Below are 27,909 nucleotides of genomic sequence, written 5' to 3'. Positions count from 1 at the left end.
GAAAAAAAAAGTAAAAGTTTAAACAATAACAGACAGTATATATATATATAACGTCAACTGCAATAAATAATACATCATTATTTGAAACAGAACTGATTTGTGGTAATTTTTTTTTCTTTGCCAACATTATGTCCAAGACAAAAAAAATAAAAAAAAAATAAAAAATAAAATCAACAGGATTTATGCATTACACAAGTCCTGATCACTTCCTTCTGGTACAAACACAACATGGATTAAGAGGAAATACAGAAATGAAATAGAAAACAAACAGAAGATAAGGCCTTTCGTATAAAACAGGCTGCGTAGCGACAACCTATATCACCTGTCTGGAGAGCTGTGATTGGTCCTTTTACGAATTTCCCTGAACTACTGCAAAAGGCCAGTATCATATTGTTCCATGTCCTGGGAGCCAAGCAGGATAGGTCGGGAAACACTTTACAAAATCAATATCTTTCTCATTTTTTTTTAGAAAATGCTTTTTATGGCTTTTCTAAAATGCTTTAAATATACCGACATAAAAATGTAAAGTTAAAACAGTTAACCAAGCCACCCCTCCAAAAAAAAAAAAAAAACACGACAGTTAAACTCCCCCCATAATTTCCAAGTACGACCAGGTTATTAAAGAACAACCTTGTCTTAGATTCCGTAATTGCGTTCTAAGGATTTCCGAAGCCTGGGCGCTCTTGTAATGTTGCACCAGTTAATACCTGTGATAAAATGCACTTCCATGATGTTCTAAGACTGTACAAATACACATAAAAATACAACTTTTTTTATTTATTTTTCTCCGCTCAGGTTCATTATGAAAAATACCCATAAATTATAATACTAGAATCATTTACAAAGCCCCCATTGGTGATCGGCGGGGACTTGAGTGAAGTTACAGTACATTCAGTAGAGGGGAGGGAAAAAACCCCGAAAACAAACAAACAAACAAAAAAAAAAAACGAAACAACGACCTACAAATAGAAGGAGGAACAAGGATACAGATAAGGTCTGAAATATACATGAAAATGAGCTACGTAGAAGTTTTCCACAAAGGTGAACAGAAATATAACAAACGGTAAAATTCTAAAATATTTGTTCTATCTATAATTTTACTCATTAATTAAAAACTCTGTATTAAAATATCTCAAAGTGTCTGAACAGCTTGCTTCGTACGAAGGGAAAACTCGGCCAGGTCTGGAAATGTGGAATCAGGGTGGATTCATATATTGCATATTCATCTGTAGAAGTAATGTGGATAGACTGCAAGAGAGGAAAACACAGTTGGAAGTGGGCGGGAAAAGGAACAATTGTCAATGCACATGTTAGCAGCTACTTCAATATAAAGGAACATGAACGGTTTTAGATTTAGTGATGCTTTAAAAAAAATTAAAAAAATCTTGAAAACATGACATGCTAGAGGTTATTTATTAAACAACCCTATTCAGTTATCTTTATTAATGATGACCTCTCATCTTACCTTGAACAGAGAATGGTGACAGAAATTTATTTTAAAAATTCAGTTTAGACTGACTTATTACCGAAGCGGAGAGAAACCAGTCGATGGTCCATTATCATGTGAATGTAGTGGGCAGATTACCAGTACTGCTCAGTCCCTGCAGCCACCTCACAAAAACAGTTACAGGCCCATGAGTGATCCTAGATTCCAGCACAGACACTGAAGAACTGAATGACACAGATAATGCCAAACGACTTGTGGTTCTAGTGTCCACGCCGGGGCACCGCGCCCTGCCTGATTTTTAAAAGGGCAAAATGCACCCTGCTTCTCTTGCAGCGCCCTGATAGAACAGCCTGCTGCCTGTCTCCGCTGGTGCGCACGGGGGAAGCCCAGAGCCCCTGTAGATGCCCGGTGCTTTCCCGGCAGTGACTTTGGCAGGGCCTGGCCCACCCCCAATGATGACGTCGGCTGGACCGACCCGCCCCCCTTTAGTGATGTTGGCAGCGCGGGACCACCCACAATGGTGATATCGGTGGGCCCGGTCCTCCTCTTTCTTGCTGCCCTTGTACAGCACCTCCCTACCCTGGCAAGTTCCTGGAAGGAACATTATGGCTCTGACGGTGCCAGGACAATACAGGTACCACTCTGCTAACTAAAAGCTCAAAAAACCCTCTAGAGTAAGTCTAATCAGGGCCGTTTCTAGAGGCGGACAAGCCGTGCAGCAGCCCGGGGCGCCGCACGGCTTGTCCGCCTCTGAAACAGCCAGGGCGCCCGGCAGTCTCCCCCAACGCCGCTAACGCCGCTGTAGCCGCCGCCTCCTCCTCCGCCGCTCTGTGTCCCCGGCCGGTCCGACTCCACGCACGACAGTGCATAAGCGGAGGCTGAGATTTCCCTGGAAAGGGGAGGGGAACGCATTGTGCGTCTCTCCTTCCCCTCGCTCACGTCACTGGGCTGCCGCTGTCAGCCAATCAGAGCTCGGGCGCGAGGTATGAATGGCTGACGGCTCAGCTCAGGTACACACACTGAAGGGGAAGGAAAGAGGCACGATGCGCTCCCCTCCCCTCCCCTCGGAAGCAGCGGCAGCAGAGGCAGCAGAGGGAGAGAAAAAGTGAGTTTGGCATTGTGGGGGCATATATTTGTGTCACTGTGGGGGCATATGTGTGGCGCTGTGGGGGCACATCTGGCACTGTGGGGGCACATCTGGCACTGTGGGGGCATATATTTGTGTCACTGTGGGGGCATATGTGTGGCGCTGTGGGGGCACATCTGGCACTGTGGGGGCACATCTGGCACTGTGGGGGCATATATTTGTGTCACTGTGGGGGCATATGTGTGGCGCTGTGGGGGCACATCTGGCACTGTGGGGGCATATATTTGTGGCACTGTGGGGGCATACATTTGTGGCACTGTGGGGGCAAATATTTGTGGCACTGTGGGGGCATTTATTTGTGGCACTGTGGGGGCATTTATTTGTGGCACTGTGGGGGCATTTATTTGTGGCACTGTGGGGGCATTTATTTGTGGCACTGTGGGGGCATTTATTTGTGGCACTGTGGGGGCATTTATTTGTGGCACTGTGGGGGCATTTATTTGTGGCACTGTGGGGGCATTTATTTGTGGCACTGTGGGGGCATTTATTTGTGGCACTGTGGGGGCATTTATTTGTGGCACTGTGGGGGCATATATTTGTGTCACTGTGGGGGCATATGTGTGGCGCTGTGGGGGCACATCTGGCACTGTGGGGGCACATCTGGCACTGTGGGGGCACATCTGGCACTGTGGGGGCATATATTTGTGTCACTGGGGGCATATGTGTGGCGCTGTGGGGGCATATATTTGTGGCACTGTGGGGGCATATATTTGTGGCACTGTGGGGGCATTTATTTGTGGCACTGTGGGGGCATTTATTTGTGGCACTGTGGGGGCATTTATTTGTGGCACTGTGGGGGCATTTATTTGTGGCACTGTGGGGGCATTTATTTGTGGCACTGTGGGGGCATTTATTTGTGGCACTGTGGGGGCATTTATTTGTGGCACTGTGGGGGCATATATTTGTGGCACTGTGGGGGCATATATTTGTGGCACTGTGGGGGCATATTAGTAAACGGCATCAGTTGTGCGGCAGCGGCACATGGGGCATAATGTGTAATGGGCATTACGATGTGGGGAGTATTGTGTAATTGCCATCACATTGTGGGGTCTAATGGGCATCATGGTGTGCGGCGTAATGTGTAATTGTCATCACGGTGTGCGACATAATGTGTAATTGTCATCACGGTGTGCAGCGTAATATGTAATCGTCATATCAGTGTACGGCGTAATGGGTAATTGTCATCACGGATAAATAGTGTATAATGATTTAAGTAGCCTGTCATTGTTTGGCCTTGATCTGTGAGGCGTACTAGCTCACTGTGTGGCCCTCAGCCCGCCAACTTAAGTGCGGGAGGACAATAACAATTCCTGCAGTAACCAATGTCTGGTCATGCAGGTTGCAAAAGTGTGATATAAGGTAATTGTTTTCCTGCTAGACCAAGCCTTATATTAAGCCACACCCCTTTTAAAATTAAGCCACACCCCCTATTTCGGCGCGCGCCTCCGGCGCGCACAATTTCTATGATACCATGTTATGTTTTTTTATGGTTTTTTTTGGGGGGGGGGGGGGGGGGGGCGCGCATCTTGATTTCTTCGCCCTGGTAGCTAAATTGTCTAGAAACGGCCCTGAGTCTAATATTAGATAAAATATATACATTAAATTCTAAAAAAGAAAATAGAAACCGGTTTTCAGGTGAAACCGATGTGATGAATGGGTTGAACCAAATTTATACCTTTATATTATATATATATTTGTAAAGCGGACACCCTAGTTCTGTTCAGAGTACAGGCTCAGCACTTACCAACAAGACAGCGTTAGCAGGAGTATGTCCTAATTGTAGCTGAATCCAGTCTTTGTATTCCAGACACATTGCCTATCAATGACCACAAGAGACATGCAAATCACGACATGCAGTTAGTGTTAATTCATCTTGCACAAAAAACTGGTACAATAAAGAAAACAGACACAAACTCTGTATTAGCACCAAAACATACAGGTACACTGCATAGTATTAAACCTTTATGCTTTTAGGCTCAAGCGATACGGGTCAGCTCAGAGAAGTGGTATCTATCCCCATAGAGAATGTTATGTGCAAGGGTAGAACGCTCCAGCCAATCAGCACCTAGCTGTCAACATATTGGAGCCGATTGGCTGGTGCATTATCACCTTGCACATAACAAGGGATAGAAATGCAAATACTGAAACAACTGGCCTCCTTCTTCACCCTGGTATAGCCTTAGGGGTAGATTCACTAACCCATCATCAGCGCCACTGAACATACTGCTTTAAAACCGCCAACAGAATAAATGCAAATGTATCTATTGCCTTTGAAATCTGTCTAAGCCGCTGATGATGGTGAACCTTGACAACCCGCTGGTTAGTACATATACCCGTTAAGAGTTTTCAAATGATTGACCATTCTAGCATAAACAATGCACTCCAGTAAGTGCGGTACTGTGGCAGACCCAAGCGAAGGACCCAATCATTGCCAAATCCACTTGCGGTTCATATCGCTATGTGCTAGCGTCTAACAGACAGAGTACAGACCTGGTACAACATGTGGGAGGGAAACGCTAGTGTGAGTGTGTAAGCTCTCACGAGCAGGGCCCTCTCTCCTCATGTGCATTTCTTAGAATATATATATATATATATATATATATATATATATATATATATATATATATATATATATATATATATATATATATATATATATATATATAGTGTTCACTCTAGGAGTGACACCGGGCAGGGCACTGGGGGGCGGACCGGGCACGCCGATGTCACAGCTGGGGGCGGACCCGGGCCACCGACGTCATGAAAGGGGCGTGCCCGGGCCATCGACGTCATGAAGAGGGCGTGCCCGGGCCACCAACGTCATGAAGGGGGCGTGCCCGGGCTGCCACAGTCAAAGGGGGCGGGCCCGGCCCCTCCGAATCCACTGTGCTGCCGGGGAAGCGCCAGGCATCGCCGTCAACGGCGACGTTGGGCTTCCCCGTGAGGCTGTTTCAGCGGGGCGCTGCGAGACGGGCAGGGCGCTTTTTGCCCTTTAAAAAAAAAAAAAAAAAATCGGGCAGGGCGCAGCGCCCCACTAAAACAGCCTAGCGGGAACACTATCTTTGCCACCCTTATAACTGTCTTGTGACGGTCTTTATTTACTTGTCCTAAATTGCCTTGTACTGTAAGTTGTTCTTTTCTTGTTTTTTGCTCATTTATGTATTGTTAGGTGCAGCGGAACCGTTGTTGTGTAAACAAAACAAAAAAAATAATAATAATAGTAGTAAGAATTTCCCTGCCCTTCATTTTCTTCTGATGGTTTACAATGTACTGTAATAGACAGAAGGAAGATGAAACAATGCAATAGCCTTCGGTAAAGTGATGGCAATGACCAGACATGATCGGAACAATTTCTTACACGAATGAGCTTGTGGTTCAGGATAGGCCTAGGCCCAGAAGAACCATCTTATTGTATGGATAACAGCCACTGCCCTGCCGAAGGTCTGTGTACACTAGAGGCCACCAGTGGAAGCAGGGTGGCCAATCCTGGGATCGGGATCCCGGTATTTGGGCCCAAAATCGTGAGGATTTAAATCATAGTATTGGAACTTCTAATCTTGGGATTCCGCTCAGATGCTGCGCGGCTGCTCCTGACCCTGGCGTGTGGCTCTGTGGCTGTGCGCAGCCTGACGTGATGTCAGAGGTCACGCTGCCGCTACTCACTGATCCCCTCCACCCACCGCCGCACCTCACTGATCCACACCGCCTGCTCCACCTATCCCGACCATGCTGCTGATGGCCAGCGCTGCATAAGAAAAACTGCGGGGCAGCCGGTGTAGAATGGGCGGGGGGGGGGGGGGGGCTACTGCGTATAACAATATGAAGACTTGACGGTCTCCTGCCTTTTTCTGAATACAGATTGCTCTGTCAGCTACAATGATACCAAGTAGCGAGGAATGTGTATCTGCCATTGGGGTTTCCTCTGGTTATTCTAGATTGTTTAAGTGATTATCCCATTTGTTTTTTTCATTTTCTTAATCTGTTTTTAGTCATTGTTTTAACAATAAGCATACATTGATGTGTAATGTAATGCGCTGCATACACCTATATTATCGTGTCGGTAATTTATGGGAATAAGCACAGTGATTATTGTCTGTTATTATTCCTATAGAAGTATTCTGTTATTATCAATACAAATATGATGTTAAGAAACACTGCAATAGAAACCGAGCAGGTTAGAGAGATAAAGTCAGCAATTACGGAGCACACATGCACGGGGGCAGCGCACACTCATCATGCCCGTACACCACATGGGGGCGAACGGCTCCTACCATCCATCTGCATTTTCTTTGGCTGCATAGAAGGTGAGGACATTGAGGAGTTGACTCTGAAGTTGGCGGGTAGCGTCTCCGCAGAGCCAGCACTGAGCCCTCGCACATCCTTTGGTCGGAATTTCTTTCTCCATGATGGGGCCCGCCTAAAGTTTTTATCGTCATCCTAACACAGAGAGAGAAAGAGAATGTCAGCAAAGAGCGGAACTTCTCTGTCGATGGGAGAAGCACAGCAACCGATCGGCAGAGCATGCTGCTTATTGTGGTTCTACAGGTTCAAATTATGTGCCGAGAGGCATCCCACTTTATTTTTATTGCTCAGAGTCAAAACTAAAAAAGCAAAAACATTAAACAAAGCCACGTACATCATCAAATCTTCTGTCTGTTCCTCGTATGAGAAGGTTGTTGAATTCCCGCTCCAACATTGCACGTGCCTGGAAGGACAGATAATGGAATTGCTTAGTTCCATGTAACTTGGCTATGCCGACACAGCGGAAGCCCTCGTCCAGTGCCGCTGTGGACCCCAGTTACCTGTGTGTTCTGAGTGGGAATCTGTAGCAGCAGGGCCAGAGTGTTGTGATCAAACGTCTCGTCTAAGGCAATCAGAGCGCCGTGAACACCACTTTCTAGAAGATTATTTGCATATTCTTTAAGCCCAATGGATAATACCCAGTGGATAACTCGGTCATTGCTCCAAACAATGACATCTGGGGAGGAAAGTATGACACACTGAGATTACGTGTACACAATACATAAGCTACTGTAGCATTGATCATGTGTAATATAATAGTGGACGGGAGAGGAAATGCTCCTGGTCTTATGGGACCTACATTTTCTTCATCGTGTGTAGGGGCCATAGTGATGTGCGGCCCAGCAGGCCACTATCCCCCTGCGATTAATATCTAGCATGCTGGATAAAACTACTTACATCACCGGTCAGGGCCAATGGTCTTACCGGAGAATACTGGCCCTGACAGACCGTTCAGCAGACAGCGCTGTGTGCTGAGCGATCTAGCATCACCTCTCTGTGGTGGTTTTTGCTGGGGCAGGACAAACCTGCCCTGGTTAAGCCTGGTGAAGAGATGAAATAGAAGATGATAACGCTCCAGCCAATCAACTACTAGCTGTCATTTTTAAAACATAGCTGATTGGCTGGTGCATTAGAACCTTCTACTTTATCTCTTCAGCAGGCTTAATACAGCGAGTATAAAATTCAACTAAAAATTGGTTTTTCCCTCTGAAAAAAAAAAATCGCCCCAGATAACTGGAGATACTAGTTAGGGCACTGGAGCCACTAACAGCACCATCACCTGCATCTTAACCCTCTGAGTGCCAAAGTTGCTGTGAGAGATCCTCATAATAGCCGCTAAAAATGCCGGCGCCGCTCACAGCTTTTTTGATGCAATATTTAACTAAACTTCAATGAATGTATTTATTCATACTAAAAGAACAGTCGCTGGGATTTGTGAGCTGCGGGATCACGCATTGTTAACGATAATGTACACACTAGACGAAATGCACAAACATATTGTTAATGATATCGGGCATATCGGTAGAATAATCGTCCACTGGGCACACGCCTTAAGTGGTGACTAACGGCCAACGGTATTTTAATAAAGCTCTGATCCTAGTACATGGATAGGCTACGTTCTAATGACTCCTGGTACAACCCAGAAATTATCTGCCCCGATTGGTTGTAGGAGACAGTAAATCCGACATCTATCCATTCAGGGATACATACACCGGTACTTGTGGAGTATCACGGCTCCCATCGTATGGCATCGTATGCCATATGTAGTGGCATACGATGGCATACGATGCGATACGATGTTTTATCGATTTTTGAGCATTTTAGCTCAAAAATCGTATGCGATCGCATGGCATCGTATGCCATATGTAGTGGCATACGATGCGATACGATGTTTTACAGATTTTTGCGCATTTTAGCTCAAAAATCGTATGCGATCGCATCGGATGCCATACGATGGCATCCGATGCGATGGCACCCGATTTTGCACTGAAATGCATCAGAATGCATTGAAATGTGTATTAAAGTAGTGAAATGCCCCCAAATGCCATTTTTCATAGTGCACCACCCCCACTATCAACGTCAACCCCAAGCGTGGCGAGCGCAGCAAGCCCGCGAGGGGCGGCGGTACGGGTCCTACGACCTTTTCATACCCCCACTATCCACGTCGGCGTGGAGTTGAGAATAGAATAGTGTGGCGAGCGCAGCGAGCCACCGAGCCCGAAGCGTGGTGAGCGCAGCGAGCCCCGCGAGGGGACGCGGATACCTGTGAAGCCTGCGAGGGGACGCGGATAGCTGTGAAGGTATCCGCGTCCCCTCGTGGGGCTCGCTGCGCTCGCCACACTTTGGGCTCGGTGGCTCGCTGCGCTCGCCACACTATTCTATTGTCAACTCCACGCCGACGTGGATAGTGGGGGTATGAAAAGGTCGTAGGACGCGTACCGCTGCGCTTCGGGTTGACATTGATAGTGGGGGTGGTGCACTATGAAAAATGGCATTTGGGGGCATTTCACAAGTTTAATACACATTTCAATGCATTCTGATGCATTTCAATGCAAAATCGGGTGCGATCGCATCGCATGCGATTTGATCGCATGCGATGCGATTTTTAGCATGCGATCTGCATACGATGCAGGTAGTGGGAGCCGTGATACTCCACAAGTACCCATACACCTATCCGATTTTTTAGATGATCATTGGACCCCCCCCCCCCTTTACCTTTAATCTCAGTCTGACTTTCATCTCTCTTCCTCTCCAGGTCTTTCCGGTCGTAGTTGAGTTTCCGTAAGCACATGATGCCACACTGGAAACTGTTCCTGATTAGAAAGAGGAACAATCCGTGATTTCTATTTTATAAACCGAATACTTTTTTAGTGACCACCTTCCAAGCTCCCGTGTCATACCTGTGGAAACTGTCCACCATTTTTAACTGCCCACGGAGGTCCTTCTTCGTCAAATGATCAAGCATTCTAGCATCAACAAGGCACTCCATGAAGTAACTGCGGTACTGTGGCAGACCCAGGCTGGGTAGCCACTCATTGCCAATCCACTCGTGGTTCATATCGCCATATGCTAATGTCTAAGAAAGAGAGTACAGGCTTGGTACAACAGGTAAGAATTTCCCTGCCCATGATTTGCGTCTTACAGTTTATAATTGGTGTACTGCAACGGCCAGAAGGAAGATAAAACTATACCGCGGTCTTAGGTGGACTGATGGCAATGACCAGACTATGGACAGAAAGAGACAATTCCTAAATGGTCGGAACAATTCCTTAGAGCAGGAGTTCACTAACTCAGTCCTCAGGACCCCACGCAGTTCACGATTTCCAGGCCACCAGTTATGTGCACAGGTGCATTCATTACCCATTGACACATTTTAAAAAAGATCCACTGGTTCTGAGAGGAGACCTGCAAAACATGCACTGTGTGGGGTCCGGAGGACTGAGTTTGAGAACCTGTGCCTTAGGCGAATGTACTTGTCGGTCAGGATGGGCCTAGAATAAGAAGAACCGGCTAATTGTATGGATACTAGCCACTGTCCTGCCGAAGGTCTGTGTACACTAGAGGCCATTTAACAGGCTAAAATACAATCATATGAACAAAATGCCTTAAAGGGGATAGGTAAGATGTCAATGTAGAGGACGGCCTATAGTCAGACCATAGACACTTCGAAATGAGATAGGCAGCAATGAAGTAAAATTCGGTGCAAGTAACGCCCGACTTCTGTGCGCCATATAATAACTATAACACGGTGCTAAATGAAAAGGTGCATTAGTGAAAATGCTCAAACCTGAGCCCAGCTCCCTTCCTCATCGTCCTGGTGTTAGGTGAGTTAGGAAAGCAAAAGAACATACAACGTTAGTTAGCAACGGTTAAGGTGATCTAAGTGCACAGCACTCCATGCAGCAAAACCGCCCGCAACGCACATGCAACTTAGAAATCTATAGAAACACCAGGAACCTCCATTCGGTAGATAATCGGCGCTCTGTTCATGTTTTTTTTTAGATCATTTATTTATAGTGCTAAATTTGTCACTGGAAAACATAAGTCAGGTCTGGGCACTTTGGGACTCTCCGAGCAGCTGGCAGGATCCTCTGCCAGGCATTACGAACGTGGCCCTTCAACAGCGCCAAGAGAATCCGCTTGTGCTTCGCAGAATAGGTTCTTGGGTTTCTACTGATTTCTCAGAATAACCCCTTAAGTGCTGTGCAGGGGATTACTGGTGCGCAGTGCCCGCTCACCTGCACTGAAGAGGTTAAACAAACAAAAAACACGAGGGTAACTCTAAACCGAACATAGTAAAACCTAAAACAAGACAGTTCGAGCGTCTACAATTCCACTCATTCTAAAACTACACAGAGAAGGTTGAGAGGCATCCGCGGGAGATGCTTCGACGGTGCCAAAAAAACTAACCGTTTGTGGAGAGGCTGTAAGGGTTTCCATCTCTTCGTGTGTAACCCAGACATTTCCCGTGGACTAATACAAGCACATCCAGTGAGAGGGAAGCAGTAACAGAGAGGGAAGGTAGCACAATATATAAGCAATAGGTACACAGTTGGAGCAGGAGAGAGCAAACGCTAAAAGTGTCTAAGGCATTAAGATTTAACCACAATAAAAAGGCCTACACAGGAGAACAGCCGGAGACGCGCCAGGTACCGATGCGTTCACATTGGGTGGGAGGGGGGCAGGCCGATGCCTTCTGGGGGCAGCAGGCTATGGTCACATGACTTCAGCGCCCGCCCCCTCTTCGGCGGACTCCAAAGGAAATATCAGTCAGTTTAGACTGACTTTCATTTCCGAAGGGGGAGAGGAATCATTCAATGGCCAGCAATGTTCAAGCGGGTGGTGATAAACCCCTCGCTAAACAGCGAATGGCCGCGGTACTGAATCAGGACCTTTATTAGCCCGGTCACACATTTGTTATGGGAAAATGATTATTTAGAAAGAAACTGTGTCTACCCGACGCGTTTCATTGTCACGGCTACACCTGTTTATGCGCATCACTGCATCAGAAATAGTTCGCGGCCAGTGAGGATTAAAGATCAGGTTACAGCAATACAGAATTTATCTAGTAACTTGATTTGCTATTCCTGCATTATCTGCATTTTGTCAGGTTAAGAAAAAGGGGAGGGGTCTGCTTAATGAGCGCCATCATTGGTGATATGCCGATACAAGCCCATACTCATTAGATATGAAAGCAATTCTTACCGTTCTAGAAGTGGGAGGTGCAGACGGACTGGTCAAGGACATGATCTCCTGGATGGCCAGCCGCAGCTTTAGCCTGTGCAAAGGGTTACTAATCCCGATTTCTCTCTGGATTTCGGTGTCAGACAGAGCGGACATTATTGCCCCACTTTTCACATTGGCTCGACAGGCAGCCACGTACCAAGCTGGCATCCCAACCCAGAGCTACGAAGAGGAGAGACAGACGGGGTTACAACCGCCTTACGGGCTGTAAGGTTACAGTGTATTGACAGCTGATGACGGACAGATCCTTACCTCTAACCATACCACTACAGTAGGACCATCCCACTGAGCAAACGGCAGGCCTTGCCTCCGCGCCTCCTCCAGCAGCTCATGCCTGCAAAAGATCACAGATGTTAGGAAGCACGTGCCATTATTTCCTGCCCGCACCTCTAAGACCCTCACAGCACAAATACGACACTACCAGTATGAAGAACTACACAACATCACTGCACAATATATCAGTTAAAAATGATAAACTTTTTTTAATATAATAGGTCATAAAATCATCAACATACCCAAATCCCATATTATGTAAATGTGCCCATGTATTTCATGGAATATACTGTACAAATTGACTAATAAAGTTTATTAAAAAAAAAAAAAAAAAGCAGATATTTAAAAAAAAAATCTCGACATCCTTTATCTTTATTAAAAAGACAAAAAGGACATTGTACAAATAAAAATGGTGTACGCACAGTTGGTCTATGCCTGAAAACTGGCTGGGGTGGTTTCTATCTATGAAGTTATCAATAAGATAACGATCCAATGATTTTACTACCCACGTAAGACCCATGTGTAAAATGTGCATCCTATTGCTTGCAGTGAAACGCGTGAGTTTAGCCGACCCATTGCTTATTGTACTAGTTACCAGCACATGAAATTTAGGGAGCTGGGAGCTCTGACATGGTGATCTGTGTACGCCCGAACGTGGCTCTGTCAGGCGCCACCTACTGACCGCTGGCCCCCCAAGAGGAGGAGCATCTTTAGGTTTTCATTAGATCTATATATAAATAGTTAAATACGCCTCACCTCTACGAGGGGACATACCGCCAGTGACCACTACAGGTTACTTGACGGACTAAATTACTCCTTTGTGTGCTAAAAAGTGACTGAAAGTGAAAGCAATTTTTGCAGGGACACTGATCTATTTCAAACTTGCTGTATATGGAGAGAGGGAGCTGTGAAGACAGAGATTGGAGGTAGGAGCAGATGGGGACTGGGGGTGGGGCGGAGAGTTTGTCACTGCTCAAAGTGAGAGTACATTGCAGAAGCCGTCATTGTAACAGCCTTTGAACTAGTAGGATAATGACCACAAGGCTACGTTCTGTACATCATGCTACTAGTGAGAAACCCAGAGATCACCATACAAAACAGAAGAAGAAAAGCTGGGAAAAGTACAGAAAGTGCCACTGCCAAACAGCAGACGTGCCAGTCCCCTTTATGTGGCACTCACACATGCACCTAGAAGAGGGAGATTATAGCACCTGCACCAGCACACGCGTCCTCATACTCACCAGATTATGCTAGCAACAATACGTTACGGGGAGACAAACAGAAAAACATGAAGTCAAATCTATCCTGTACAAAAGGCTTTAGGCATCGACAAATGCTACACGGTTATGGGGTCAGTTACTATAGACATGTACAAAAGGGATAGCAAAGGGTACTTATGTAGTATCTGGGCTGCCGATTTTTTGATTGTATGCCTTAAGTTAAGGCATACAATCAGATGCGATGCGATGCGATATCGCATCGCATCGCATCGCATGCGACCATCGGATGCGATGACCCGATTTTTCCATAGGAATCAATGTTAAAATGGACTGAGTCCATTTTAACATGGAATTCAATGGGAAAAAGGGGTCCTTTTCATACCCCTACTATCCAAGTGGGCATGGAGTTGGATATAAACCTGTGGCGAGCGCAGCGAGCCACCGAGCCCGAAGCGTGGCGAGCGAAGCGAGCCCCGCGAGGGGACGGTATTCTGTGTCCCCTCGCGGGGCTCGCTACGCTCGCCACGCTTCGGGCTCGGTGGCTCGCTACGCTCGCCACAGGTTTATATCCAACTCCATGCCCACTTGGATAGTAGGGGTATGAAAAGGACCCCTTTTTCCCATTGAATTCCATGTTAAAATGGACTCAGTCCATTTTAACATTGATTCCTATGGAAAAATCGGGTCATCGCATCGCATCGCATCGCATCCGATGGTCGCATGCGATGCGATGCGATGTACCCGATTTAGAAATCGGCAGCCCAGATACTACATAAGTACCTAGCAAAGCATAGTATGAAACAGCAAAATAAAGGTCACATATATACAGTATATGCTGCCTGGGGAATGGTGCCAGCCTATTCACAGAACCGTCCATACACCCGCTAGGCACAAGAACTGTGGACAGTTTACGCCAGGGGTAATACTTACTTTTTCTGGAGCTTTCGGTTCTTCTCCGTTTGTCCCGGCAGCTTGGCCAGCCCGAGGGATTCCTGGGACGTACTTTCTACTTCTGGAATTCCACCTAGAACAAATAGACGAGACATTACCTCAGTATACATCTGTGCACCGTGTTCCTGTGAAAGCTGGATTCATGGTCAAAGGGACTGTTGATAAAACTGCTATAGATGTCACATGTACCAACAAGTACCAAGCATTGGGGGGTACTATACCCATTGCAGGGGATGCCCCAACCTGTATTACCGGGCACTATGTTACTGTGGGACAGATTTCCTAAGCCTGGGGAAGTGAACAAGTGGCCTATGATAACGTAGCAGCTAATCAGCTCCTAACTGTCAAGTTGCAGGCTGGGATTTAAAAATGACAGTTGAGGGCTGATTGGCTGCTGCATTATCCTGCCACTATCACTTCATCAGGCTTAATAGATCTGCCCCTTACATATAATATGTTAAGTGTACCTATTGGTATTTTTCTTTTTATTATGAAACCTCTGCGTAGGTTTTCTTGTGGTGCCTATTCTTTGTATTCATGACCATTCTGAAGGATACACCGTCCACTAGGTGGCAGTGCTGTGCTGGAATTGAACATTAAAGGGCTATGTCCATGAAAAGTATTGGAACTTACACCAATGTTTATATTGAACCTAAACTAAAGCAAACTTAGAATATATTGTGAAAATAAAAATATCTATATAATCACCCATAGTAACAAGCTCCAGACTAAAGTTGCAAAAGCATAACTATCAGTGGGTGTCAACGGAGAGCAATAGATTGTATCAGTGGCTGCATAACCCAAAATCACACAAAAGGGACATACAAAGTAACACAATATACATAAAGGTTTGTGTCAAAGCGTGTGTAACTTGATTTATGAATTGGGCAAAGCTAGCCAGAGGGAAGCCGCAGAACCGGGCACATAATCTACCTGGTCCGAGCGACTCCTTCCCCATTAGACCTGGGCGACCTTTTTCCTTTTTACCAAACAATCGGCCGATGGACGACTTGATTCCTTTCTTCTTGGGGGCTTTGTTTAGGGAGTCCTGGCTGCTGTTGCTACTGCTGGGATTGCTGACCTGCCCATCCTGGGAGCCTGTGGAGCTGTATGAGGAGAGAACTCAGTAACGTTGGCACAGTGCTGTATGTACACACCGCAACCGGCAAAGGAAGGACGGGGCAACCCTCTCCCATATCAAACATATTTTTGCAATAAAACTCTATTGTGCAATTCCTGCTTGTGGGCGGTGACACCTTGCAGGGAGACAACCAATGACCTTTGTGCAGATTATCATGTGTAGTTCAAACAGATTCTGGGCCGTTCGGACTGCAGGAAAAACAGCTCAGAACTGTGTAGGTTCCTGCTTTTAAAACATTTTCAAATGCCGGTATTCTGTAACCGGTAAATTGACTGGGGACCTTTCACGCTGCAGCTGGTACAGTTTTAAAATGCTAAAAAAAAAGGCACTATACCGGCTTACAGCTGCGAAAGGGGTTAGGGTTACATTTACAAAAGGTCTCGTTTTAAACGATTATCAATTTCAAATAGATTTAAAAAAAAAAATGTAATTGAAAACAATTGAATAAATTGACCATCTGTAAATACTCCCTAAACCCCCATCTGTTTGTGTGCAGTGAATGTTACTTATGATAGGATTTCCCCATGCAGCTAATTCACTGTCCTTCACAGGGCTCTACCCAAACTAAACTCATTTTTGCTCTATTTCCGGCTCCTTTCCGAGCTTTGTCAGTAAAGTCTTAGGGGGTTATTCTGGTTGATTCGCAAGGATGTGGATGGAGCACGCATATAAAAGTGACTTTCAAGTCACTTCTGACATATGCGTGTACACCGACAAGGAAATGGGCTGACAGCTGACATCCAGTGACCTCAGCTGCCCGTCCCCGCATCATGGCCTCATTGGCACGAGAATGCCCATGACACGCTGGGCATTCCCATATGCTAATGGAGCCACCCGCTGTCCTGGGTGCGTGCCCCCTGCGAACAGTCTGTTTGTCGTGGGTGCACATGCGCAGAAATGGCTGCTGGAGTAGGTACATACTTTCTGATGTCTCGGATGTCCTCGTGACTCATCGTGTGCAATGCCCCTTTATGTATGGAACCGAAGCGCAGGGACCGGGGTGAGGCAGGAGGGGACGTCTCGCACCGTATCGTAGTCTTGTCATCCCGGGAATCATCTCTAGTACCTGGAGGCTAAACACAGGAGGAAACGAGTGAGTCCCACACACTGTAGAGTCCTCCTAACTCACCAGAGTGTTCTGAACACCAAACACTGACGTATCATAATGCAAGGGACGCGGTACCATGTATAGTTACATACATTACTAGTAGGTTGTTTCCAGAACATGTACATTAAGAAAGGTGTTACTAGGGGAAACAGATCTGAGAATAAAACCAGATGGGATTTTGTGGACGTTATCCCAAAATACAGTCATAAATACTTAAATTATATAAAAATAAACTGTTTACAGCTGCCGAATGGCACTACTATGGAATAAGAGAGAACACAGCATTCAGATACAGTTATAGTACAATAGCTGTGACTCAGCGAGTAATCAGTGCATGCAAGCCCACAGCACATAAAAATATATATATATATTACCTTTCTACGATATTTCCTTAAATCGCTAGGCTAATAAAGACATGCAAAGAGAGGAGTTAGTAGTAGGAAGCTGGGGAAAGGCAGTATAAAGATATAGCACAAAATACATCATAAGTACCCAGTTTTATAAACACCACGATGAGCTGGTACTGCAGCCTGAGCCCAGCCACAAGAGGGCATTGATGTACAGCAGCCTGAGCCCAGCCACTAGGGGGCAGTGATGTACAGCAGCCTGAGCCCAGCCACTAGAGCAGGCATGTCCAACGTTGGCCCTCCAGATGTTGTGAAACTACACATCCCAGCATGCTTTGCCACAGTTTTGCTATTAGAGAATGCTAAAACTATTGCAAAGCATGCTGGGATGTGTAGTTTCAAAACATCTGGAGGGCCAACGTTGGACATGCCTGCACTAGAGGGAAGTGATGTACAGCAGCCTGAGCCCAGCCACAAGAGGGCAGTGATGTACAGCAGCCTGAGCCCAGCCACTAGGGGGCAGTGATGTACAGCAGCCTGAGCAGCCATATTGGGCAGTCACTAGAGGGCAGTATGATACAGCCATATTGTTCCGGTCACTAGAGGGCAGTATGATACAGCCATATTGGTCCTGTCACTAGAGGGCAGTATGATACAGCCATATTGGTCCTGTCACTAGAGGACAGTATGATACAGCCATATTGGTCCTGTCACTAGAGGGCAGTATGATACAGCCATATTGGTCCTGTCACTAGAGGGCAGTATGATACAGCCATATTGGTCCTGTCACTAGAGGGCAGTATGATACAGCCATATTGGTGCTGTCACTAGAGGGCAGTATGATACAGCCATATTGGTGCTGTCACTAGAGGGCAGTATGATACAGCCATATTGGTCCTGTCACTAGAGGGCAGTATGATACAGCCATATTGGTCCTGTCACTAGAGGGCAGTATGATACAGCCATATTGGTCCTGTCACTAGAGGGCAGTATGATACAGCCATATTGGTCCTGTCACTAGAGGGCAGTATGATACAGACATAATGGTCCTGTCACTAGAGGGCAGTATGATACAGACATAATGGTCCGGTCACTAGAGGGCAGTATGATACAGCCATATCGGTCCTGTCACTAGAGGGCAGTATGATACAGCCATATCGGTCCTGTCACTAGAGGGCAGTATGATACAGCCATATTGGTCAGTCACTAGAGGGCAGTATGATACAGCCATATTGGTCCTGTCACTAGAGGGCAGTATGATACAGCCATATCGGTCAGTCACTAGAGGGCAGTATGATACAGCCATATCGGTCAGTCACTAGAGGGCAGTATGATACAGCCATATCGGTCCTGTCACTAGAGGGCAGTATGATACAGCCATATTGGTCCTGTCACTAGAGGGCAGTATGATACAGCCATATTGGTCCTGTCACTAGAGGGCAGTATGATACAGCCATATTGGTCCTGTCACTAGAGGGCAGTATGATACAGCCATATTGGTCCTGTCACTAGAGGGCAGTATGATACAGCCATATTGGTCCTGTCACTAGAGGGCAGTATGATACAGCCATATTGGTCCTGTCACTAGAGGGCAGTATGATACAGCCATATTGGTCCTGTCACTAGAGGGCAGTATGATACAGACATATTGGTCAGTCACTAGAGGGCAGTATGATACAGCCATATTGGTCCTGTCACTAGAGGGCAGTATGATACAGCCATATTGGTCCGGTCACTAGAGGGCAGTATGATACAGCCATATCGGTCCTGTCACTAAAGGGCAGTATGATACAGCCATATCGGTCCTGTCACTAGAGGGCAGTATGATACAGCCATATCGGTCCTGTCACTAGAGGGCAGTATGATACAGCCATATTGTTCCTGTCACTAGAGGGCAGTATGATACAGCCATATTGGTCCTGTCACTAGAGGGCAGTATGATACAGCCATATCGGTCCTGTCACTAGAGGGCAGTATGATACAGCCATATTGGTCAGTCACTAGAGGGCAGTATGATACAGCCATATTGGTCCTGTCACTAGAGGGCAGTATGATACAGCCATATTGGTCAGTCACTAGAGGGCAGTATGATACAGCCATATCGGTCCTGTCACTAGAGGGCAGTATGATACAGCCATACTGGTCCTGTCACTAGAGGGCAGTATGATACAGCCATATTGGTCAGTCACTAGAGGGCAGTATGATACAGCCATATTGGTCAGTCACTAGAGGGCAGTATGATACAGCCATATTGGTCAGTCACTAGAGGGCAGTATGATACAGCCATACTGGTCCTGTCACTAGAGGGCAGTATGATACAGCCATATTGGTCAGTCACTAGAGGGCAGTATGATACAGCCATATTGGTCCTGTCACTAGAGGGCAGTATGATACAGCCATATTGGTCAGTCACTAGAGGGCAGTATGATACAGCCATACTGGTCCTGTCACTAGAGGGCAGTATGATACAGCCATATTGGTCAGTCACTAGAGGGCAGTATGATACAGCCATATTGGTCCTGTCACTAGAGGACAGTATGATACAGCCATATTGGTCAGTCACTAGAGGGCAGTATGATACAGCCATACTGGTCCTGTCACTAGAGGGCAGTATGATACAGCCATATTGGTCAGTCACTAGAGGGCAGTATGATACAGCCATATTGGTCAGTCACTAGAGGGCAGTATGATACAGCCATATTGGTCCTGTCACTAGAGGGCAGTATGATACAGCCATATTGGTCCTGTCACTAGAGGGCAGTATGATACAGCCATATTGGTCCTGTCACTAGAGGGCAGTATGATACAGCCATATTGGTCCTGTCACTAGAGGGCAGTATGATACAGCCATATTGGTCCTGTCACTAGAGGGCAGTATGATACAGCCATATTGGTCCTGTCACTAGAGGGCAGTATGATACAGACATAATGGTCCTGTCACTAGAGGGCAGTATGATACAGACATAATGGTCCGGTCACTAGAGGGCAGTATGATACAGCCATATCGGTCCTGTCACTAGAGGGCAGTATGATACAGCCATATTGGTCAGTCACTAGAGGGCAGTATGATACAGCCATACTGGTCCTGTCACTAGAGGGCAGTATGATACAGCCATATTGGTCAGTCACTAGAGGGCAGTATGATACAGCCATATTGGTCAGTCACTAGAGGGCAGTATGATACAGCCATATTGGTCCTGTCACTAGAGGGCAGTATGATACAGCCATATTGGTCCTGTCACTAGAGGGCAGTATGATACAGCCATAGATGGGAGTATGACTGTCATATTGGTTCAGACATTAGGGGGTAGCCAGACACTGGAGGTACAGTATGACTGGTGCAGTCACTACAGGGGCAGCAATGTACAGCACCATGGACAGGCATATTGGCCCATATGATGCAGTCACCAAAGGGACAGTTTTCTAAATGTTATACTGAACACATAAAATAATTACTGTGAAATGATGGACACAAAAGAGTCCTAAAAGTGGTGTAAACGGGTCCGTCCATGTACAGCCGGCATTCCCAACCACAGTCCTCAAGGCACACCAACAGTCCAGGCTTGAGCACAGGTGACTTAATTAGTATCTGAGGGATTCTGAGTAAACCATCTGTGCTGAAGCCTGGATATCACAAAAACCTGCACTGTTGGTGTGCCTTGAGGGCCGTGGTTGGGAATGCCTGATCTACAGGACACCATAGAACTTGACGGCAGCCAAGAACCATTTGGCCCCATGTCAGGACTGTGATACAGCACAAAACATACATTCTGTGACAGTGGTTCCCATGGACAGCATGTAATACGTGTTGGTAAATGACAGAACACCCAACGCCCCAATCACACAGAGCACAAGGAACAAGTCATCTCATCGGAGAACACGGAAAGAAGGGATGAAGAGACACACGGAGGAAATGCGATGACACGTTAGGATAAGCAGAGAACATACGGGAAGCCGCCATCGGTTAGGCCGTTAGTTCCGTCCTCTTCTGCAAGCAAGCAGGAAGTAGCAGGAAGATGCTGGAAAAGCAGAAGGTGGGAAAAGCAGGATGGTTCTTTACCTGGGGCAGCGGAGAGGAATCGGGGCAGGAAATGGTATTGCTGAGGGGGGAGCTGGACAGGTGGACAGAGTCTGATGATGATGATGGCTAAAATAATAATAACACACAAATCACAGAGCTGCTGTGCTGCAATGGCTCATGGGACAATGGCGAAGGGTTAAAGCATTAAAAGGAAAAACAAAAAAACACAAAACATGCTTCAAATTAATTTAGAAAGTGTGCGGAATGGAATTTGGGGTCACACGAACGTCCGTATAGGTCCCGCTACTAAGAGACTGCAGATTCTAGTTACTAAAACTTACTAACTTTAGGCCATAGAATAATCAAGAACACAAACTAACTATGGGCCTAATTCTGAACAGGTGAACAGGTAAATGCCACCCGCCGGCTGGGCAAACACCCGCCCCCCCTTCGCTAAGCGAATATCGGTTCCTGCATGTGGATCGATCCGTATGCTTACACATCCATTTGCGTCCTCTCAGCTTCCCGGTCAGGCCCTACACATCCATTCGTATGAGGCCAAACGGGCAAAAAAATAATTAGATGGTCACTGATTTTTTTTTACCCGTATGCAAACAAAAGTCAGGTCAGGACTGTCTTTCATTTACGTCGGATATAGCCGAATTCTGGGCAGAGCATTGGGTCACGCGACGTCAACTGCCCAACCCGAGCAGGTTTCAACACTCCTGCGTTTGCATGGGCACGCCTAGTTCAGCATAGCGGTTTCTGTGGCTGGGCTATATCACTGTGCACCTCAGGGCATTGGCGATGAATGTCAGCTTTAGACACAGGAATCCGATCACACTGAGCACCTCAATGTGTGACCATGTGTCCACCATCCCAGCCGTCTCACAGCTGATGTTGGGATGGTATCTAATAGCCGTGAGAGGAAGCAGCGGTCTACCTGCTCTGGCCTGCCGGTGAATTAGAACTTACATATGTGAGAGGTCTTGTAACCTTACTTATTAAACCACCACTGTAATTACTTTGTGTATCGAACCTTGTATTTAGGCCTCATGGCCTTTTAAAAAAAAAAACATGAGACATTTATTCTGGTATAATTATAACTTTTAGGGAGAGGTCTATCTCCAAATGACTTATAACAGTCCAGAATGGCTGAGGAAGATAAAAAACAGTTCTCGCAGGCTTCACTATTGCCGGAGCTTGAACATTTTGGAAAATGTTCATATTGAGTAATTAACGCGGCAGTGTCATAAAGAGAATTGTTTAAAGTTTTTTTCAAGTAAACTACAATAAAAAAAAAAACAGTAAAATGTCTCACGCAAGCTAACTAATATTTTGGGACCCTGCAAATGAATAAAATGCTGTTTTTGCCCAAACGTAAAGATCAAAGGACCACCAACGAAGGGACAGTTCTGGGACTATAAATGTGACATACTGTAGTATGATAAAAGTCTGTACATTAAAAACAGACAATGTGACCATAGAATGGATAAAGTGGACAATGAATGAATACACAAACCTATAACTATGACAAATAAACAAGCACACATCAATACAGGCAAGTGTGACGAGAATCAGAGATGGTCTTGCGCCAATCCCTCACCACGCAGTCTCTTTGCCCATCTTCTCCCCACAGTGCCCACCACTCTCCATAGATAAAGCCCATTCTGCCACCTCACTCACCAAGGTCATCACACCTAGCCTGTCCACTTCCCGAGCAGGACTATGAGGGATTCTTCTGGGAGTAGAGCAGCCGCTTCCAGGCGGGGAGGACCCAGCGAGGGAAGATCCAGTAAAAGAGGGGGGGATGGAAGTCATTGACCTGAAGCGGCCCATATTGTCTAAACTCCCACTGCCCACCCGAGACTCGATCTCCTCCGCTCTCTGCTCAGTGTTCTCCTTCTCTTCTTGTATCAACCTGTGGAGAGCAGAACAAGATTGCGCTCAGTACCCACGAAGCAATTACAGGAGGGTTAAACGCTTTGCTAGAGTGCGGCCATCAGCGAGGCTGAACTTTATTTCATTTCCCAGTGATGTCCGTAACATACAGACCCGTTCAAACAAATTCTCTGCGTATGTGCAAACTCCCAGCGTGAGGAACATTTGCCGGGAACTCTCGAATTAAAGTTCCAAATAACCGTTTGTAAAACAAACTTGTATCTGAAGCCTCACATGACTACTGTGTATTGTAGTCGTTAACGACCGCTCCACAGGGATTACATAAATACTAAAGCTTGGATTGGCTACATATTTTAGCTCCACCCACATTATACCCTCCATGCGATATCCCAGTGGTTCCCAAACAAGGTGTGCAAGGCACTCCAACTGTCCAGGCCCTAGGGATATCTCTGCTAGTGCACAGTTACCTAACTGATGGTGGTACTGGTTAAGTCGCTTGTGCCTAAGCTTGGATAGCCTTACAACCTGTACTGTTGGAGTGCCTTGAGGACCACTTTTGGGAAGCACAGACCTAATCCAATCCCTTAAACAAAAGCTGATTGGTTGCCATGGGCCACTTCTCCTCCCATATCACTGCTTCATACCAGATTGAGCCAAAATCCCGGCGGTCGAAATACCAACGCTGGAATCCCAACCGCCCCAATGCCGACACTTTGTTCCTCTATGGGTGTCCACGACACCCATAGAGGGAGAATAAAATAGTGCGTGGCGAGCGCATCGAGCCCGCACCCATGTTGGTATTTCGCCATCTGTATTTTGACCACCGAGATTTCATACTGAATCCCTTCATACATCTATCCATGTATCTGTTTTCTAAGTACACATGGACGCCATCTAAATAAATCTGACTTAAATAATGACTATAACACTGAAGCGTAACAAGTGTTATGGAGACACTGATGATGAATTTAGAGTTTTGTTGTAAAGCAGCTGATATTGTCCAACGCACAGCAAGGACCAGTGATAACTGCAGAGCATACTGGGGAGAGGGCGCATCCTATAAAGTATTCATGTACAGTAAATAATAGTGTGTACACATGGTTCGATATGGCTTCCGATGTTGACGATATCGTCAACATCGGAAGCCATATCGCATACATATCGCATACTGATTGTATGCATTGTAAGGGCTTCCTAGCCCGATGCGCGCTCCCGTTTAATGAGAGATCGGAGGGGAGATAGAGTGGGCAGCACACTCTATCTAGCACAAATCGCAAGCATATCGCATGCATCGTATGTGCCTTGCGATATGCTTAAGATGCAATGTGCTATACGATTTCCAGGGTCCTGTCAGTCATCCTGTTGTTAAGTCAAAATCGCTTAGTCAAAATCTTAAGCAAATCTTAAGGCACATAGGAAATCGCATAGTAAATCAAATAGGAAATCACATAGCAAATTGTATGGTAAAAAGTCAAAATCTTAAGCATATCTTAAGGCATATCTTAAGGAGTAGAGAAAAAAAAAAGGGAAAAGTAAAAATCGGACAAAACATCGAATCGTACATCGGATCGCACAGAACATCGAACCGTGTGTACACACTCTAACAGCCGTGGAGTATACCTGATTTCCTTATTGATTGCGTCCAGCTGTTCCTGCAACATCACAGCGAGGGTCTGAGCATCTGCCTGGCCGCACGGGGAGAGGAGATCCACGGAGCTGAAGATGGTGTCTCTGTCATCCTCCATGTCTGAGACATCCACGTCGCTCTCAAACGCCTGGGCTACGTTAGCGAGTACGCTAGCTTGCTGGGCTCGCTCCCAGTCCTGCTCATTGAGAGTTTGTACCTGTGATGAGAGACCAGGTTACTACACCGAGTGAGGCAGTTTGTGGCTGAGAATAGGATAAATCGGGGAAAGCAAGCAAGGCAAACCGAGAGAGAAAGGAGAGAGAGGAGAGACACTTACGTGCTGAGAGGGCAGGTCCAGAGAGAGAAAAGCAGAAAAAGACAAAACAAACATTTTAGATCACAGTAATTCTCCAGCGGTCGCGGCAACATAAGCGCTGTAAGGGCTCACGCACACTGGCCCTGAACCATCATTATTACAACAAAATCATGTAAGCGAATGGAGAGGAGCAGCTGTGACCTCATACTCGCAGCCTCTATAAACGGTGCTAACAAGCACAGGCCACGTCGGACATGACTTTTGTGCCTTGACACAATATGCAGCGGAACCGCTTCCTTCAGAAAATAGTGTGGGTTTCATCTGTGATTCCGGCGGCCCCGTGCGCATCGGATCGGAGATCGCAAGGGCTGCACTAAACATTGGTCGGATAACGCAGCCCTTGCTGGGATCAAATGTGATACAACATATGCAAAAGGACCACAAATACGATTAATCGCATGCGATTCTGCCGCCCCGGAGTGCAGCGGCTCCCCGACGGTTAATTGGCGAGGTAGCGAATGCAAGGGAGGCATAAGTGTATGGGCACCTTTACACCGCACGGACTCATTTAGCGTGACACTTGTATATCTGCTTGCGACAGAGGGCTCTATTTACAAAGCCTTGGAGAGAGATAAAGTGAATGGAGATAAAGTAGCAGCCAATTAGCACTAAGTGCCATGTTACAGGCTATGGGGCAGATGTATAATGCTTAGAAATGTGATAAAGTGGACGGAGAAAGTGAATGGAGATAACAGCAGCCAATCAGCTCCTAATGGTCATATTACAGACTGGATGCAAAATGGCAGTTAGGAGCCAATTTGCTGCTGCATTATCACCGCCCACTTTATCACTTCACTGCTTAATAAATCTGCCCCATTGTCTCAAACTGCTCAGTCCCTCACCAGCTTATTAATGGTCTGTAATTAGTAAGAACTGATTGCTGGTGCTTCATCTCCATACACTTTATCTCTCCCCAAGGCGTATTTCAGAGACCCCGGAGTCTCCAACTATATGAGAAGCACAATTGAACTCGGGCCAAGCAGTGTAGCACTGTGCACACAGTCTCCGTCACGCATAGATATAGAAGTGCAGCATATTAAAATGAATCAGTTCCGTCTCATGAAGTGGTTTGGTTGCATCGCACTGACACACTGACAAGTGTTCACCATGAGCCTTCACTTCGGAAACGTAGGCTAGCCAATCAGAGAAAGGCACAGCAGCCGCTCATAAGAGTAATGAAAGTGTAAGTGCGCAGTTCAGTAGTTTTGGAAGAAAATATTCAGCAACTCAAAGCTTCAGCTAAAGATCTTACTGTACGCAGCCTATCTTATCTAGAACCGGGATGGGGAATCTTCGGCACTCCAGCTGTTGTTGAACTGTGCATCCCAGAATGCCGTGCAACAGCTTTAGCATGACCACAAAGCAGAACAGTAGCAGAGCATGCTGGGATGTGTAAATCAGCAACACAAGGATGGCCAAAGGTTCCCCCGTCCCTGATCTAGAACATTATACACAGCGCCAAATAGAAACCACATACCTTAGAGGGCTCATCACGCAAGGCAACCATGCGTCCTTTCTGAGGCCTGCGCAGAACCAGCGAATTACTGTAGGAGTCTGTGTGGTCATCGGACAGCGACGAGGGAGCGAGGGCATAGCGGAAGTCGGGCACGCTGCCTAGGTGAGGTCGGCTGCACAAGGACATACAGGTGTCATGTAACAGAAATCATGTTTACCCACTGCCCCTCTCCCATTGGTCAGATCCATCTACACCTGAGCTGTTAAAGGAGATACCGCAGGTACTAACAGGTCTTTGTATTTCGCTACTGTAAAGTTCTCTCCCGGCCAATCATTGAGATGGGACCATTAAAAAATATATATGTGACAATTATCCTCCCCAACGTGACTACAGAAGCATTTTTGTTACACATTTAAAATTAATAAATAAGGGCGAGAGAATACTTTAAATGTCCTAAATATTGGATTACATTTATTAAACATTACTTATTATGTTTGTGCGGCATTGTTAGACTTAGATCTGATGATTGGACAGTTTTACACTTTATCATTGGATTCAATAGATCCGATGTGTTATTCACAATAGACATTCTCTGATCCCAATCTTCTAGAGCTCTGGGGCGATGTGAAAGGGTTCGAGTTCAGCGAGAGGTGCGGGATGCGCCAATCATTTACAAGGCAAAACGGCCCCTGTAACATATGTCCCCCGGTGTGGATGAGGTTTATTCAACCGTTTCACATAGCAGGGCCAGAGATCGGAAAGAAAGAATGGGTAACTAATAAGTAACTGTGGGGCTGAACAAACCATGCTGCGCTGCATTTGGGGCAGATGTAAAATGTGCAGAGAGATTTAGATGTGGGAGGGATGTGTCCAAACTAAAAAAGTGAATTTGCAATGAAAGAATAAAAGTTGCCCAGCATCTGTGGGCTACATCTACCCTGCATTCAAACATAATCATTTATTTGCACCGGTCGCATTGCAGCATGGTTTGTCCTGGTGCAAATTTACCTTTGGGGCAGATGTACCAAGCCTGGTGAAGAGATAGAGTAGAAGGCGATAACTCACCAGCCAATCAGCTGTGTTTGAAAAATGACATTACGGAGTTCATTGGTTGGTGTCTTACCAACAATGTTCCCTCTAATTTTACAAAGTGTGCGGCTAAAGATTTTGGCTGTGCAACTTTGAAATGAAACTTACATTTTTGTGCGTCACTTCTATATAACTGGAAAATGACGTTCAGCAATTGTGTTAACTTTACTTCAAAATGATATTAAACATTCAAAACACAGCACACAATGTAGTTAATGGGTGAAACACACATGAATTGAGTCCACAACTGCAAAAAGG

The 27,909-nt window shown here is 46.2% G+C and overlaps 1 protein-coding gene across 7 annotated transcripts in view; it reads right to left on the bottom strand.

Moving 5' to 3' along the window:
• Positions 1 to 756: 756 nt before the first annotated feature.
• The window catches only part of PPFIA1 (PPFI scaffold protein A1), a 47,824-nt gene continuing 20,671 nt past the window's right edge, over positions 757 to 27,909 (bottom strand). For 2 of the 7 annotated variants that reach the window (XM_083164562.1, XM_083164565.1), the window contains 18 exons: positions 26,584 to 26,734; positions 24,724 to 24,947; positions 22,888 to 23,122; positions 21,241 to 21,327; positions 16,647 to 16,798; positions 15,518 to 15,690; positions 14,564 to 14,657; positions 12,393 to 12,474; positions 12,102 to 12,302; positions 11,307 to 11,369; positions 10,684 to 10,710; positions 9,797 to 9,972; positions 9,612 to 9,709; positions 7,397 to 7,572; positions 7,231 to 7,299; positions 6,866 to 7,031; positions 4,339 to 4,410; positions 757 to 1,248 (listed from right to left, as the gene is read on the bottom strand). In XM_083164562.1, the coding sequence (XP_083020688.1) occupies positions 4,352 to 4,410; positions 6,866 to 7,031; positions 7,231 to 7,299; positions 7,397 to 7,572; positions 9,612 to 9,709; positions 9,797 to 9,972; positions 10,684 to 10,710; positions 11,307 to 11,369; positions 12,102 to 12,302; positions 12,393 to 12,474; positions 14,564 to 14,657; positions 15,518 to 15,690; positions 16,647 to 16,798; positions 21,241 to 21,327; positions 22,888 to 23,122; positions 24,724 to 24,947; positions 26,584 to 26,734 (2,233 nt within the window). In that variant the 3' untranslated portion in view covers positions 757 to 1,248; positions 4,339 to 4,351. Of the gene's footprint in view, positions 1,249 to 4,338; positions 4,411 to 6,865; positions 7,032 to 7,230; positions 7,300 to 7,396; positions 7,573 to 9,611; positions 9,710 to 9,796; positions 9,973 to 10,683; positions 10,711 to 11,306; positions 11,370 to 12,101; positions 12,303 to 12,392; positions 12,475 to 14,563; positions 14,658 to 15,517; positions 15,691 to 16,646; positions 16,799 to 17,207; positions 17,238 to 21,240; positions 21,328 to 22,887; positions 23,123 to 24,723; positions 24,948 to 26,583; positions 26,735 to 27,909 lie in introns of all 7 variants that reach the window. The other 5 variants (XM_083164564.1, XM_083164568.1, XM_083164563.1 and 2 more) reach the window with 4 other exon arrangements.

The sequence above is a fragment of the Crinia signifera genome, chromosome 11 (genome assembly GCF_055691185.1).
Source record: "Crinia signifera chromosome 11, ASM5569118v1, whole genome shotgun sequence".
NCBI lineage: Eukaryota > Metazoa > Chordata > Amphibia > Anura > Myobatrachidae > Crinia > Crinia signifera.
This window is presented reverse-complemented; position numbering and strand designations above follow the sequence as displayed.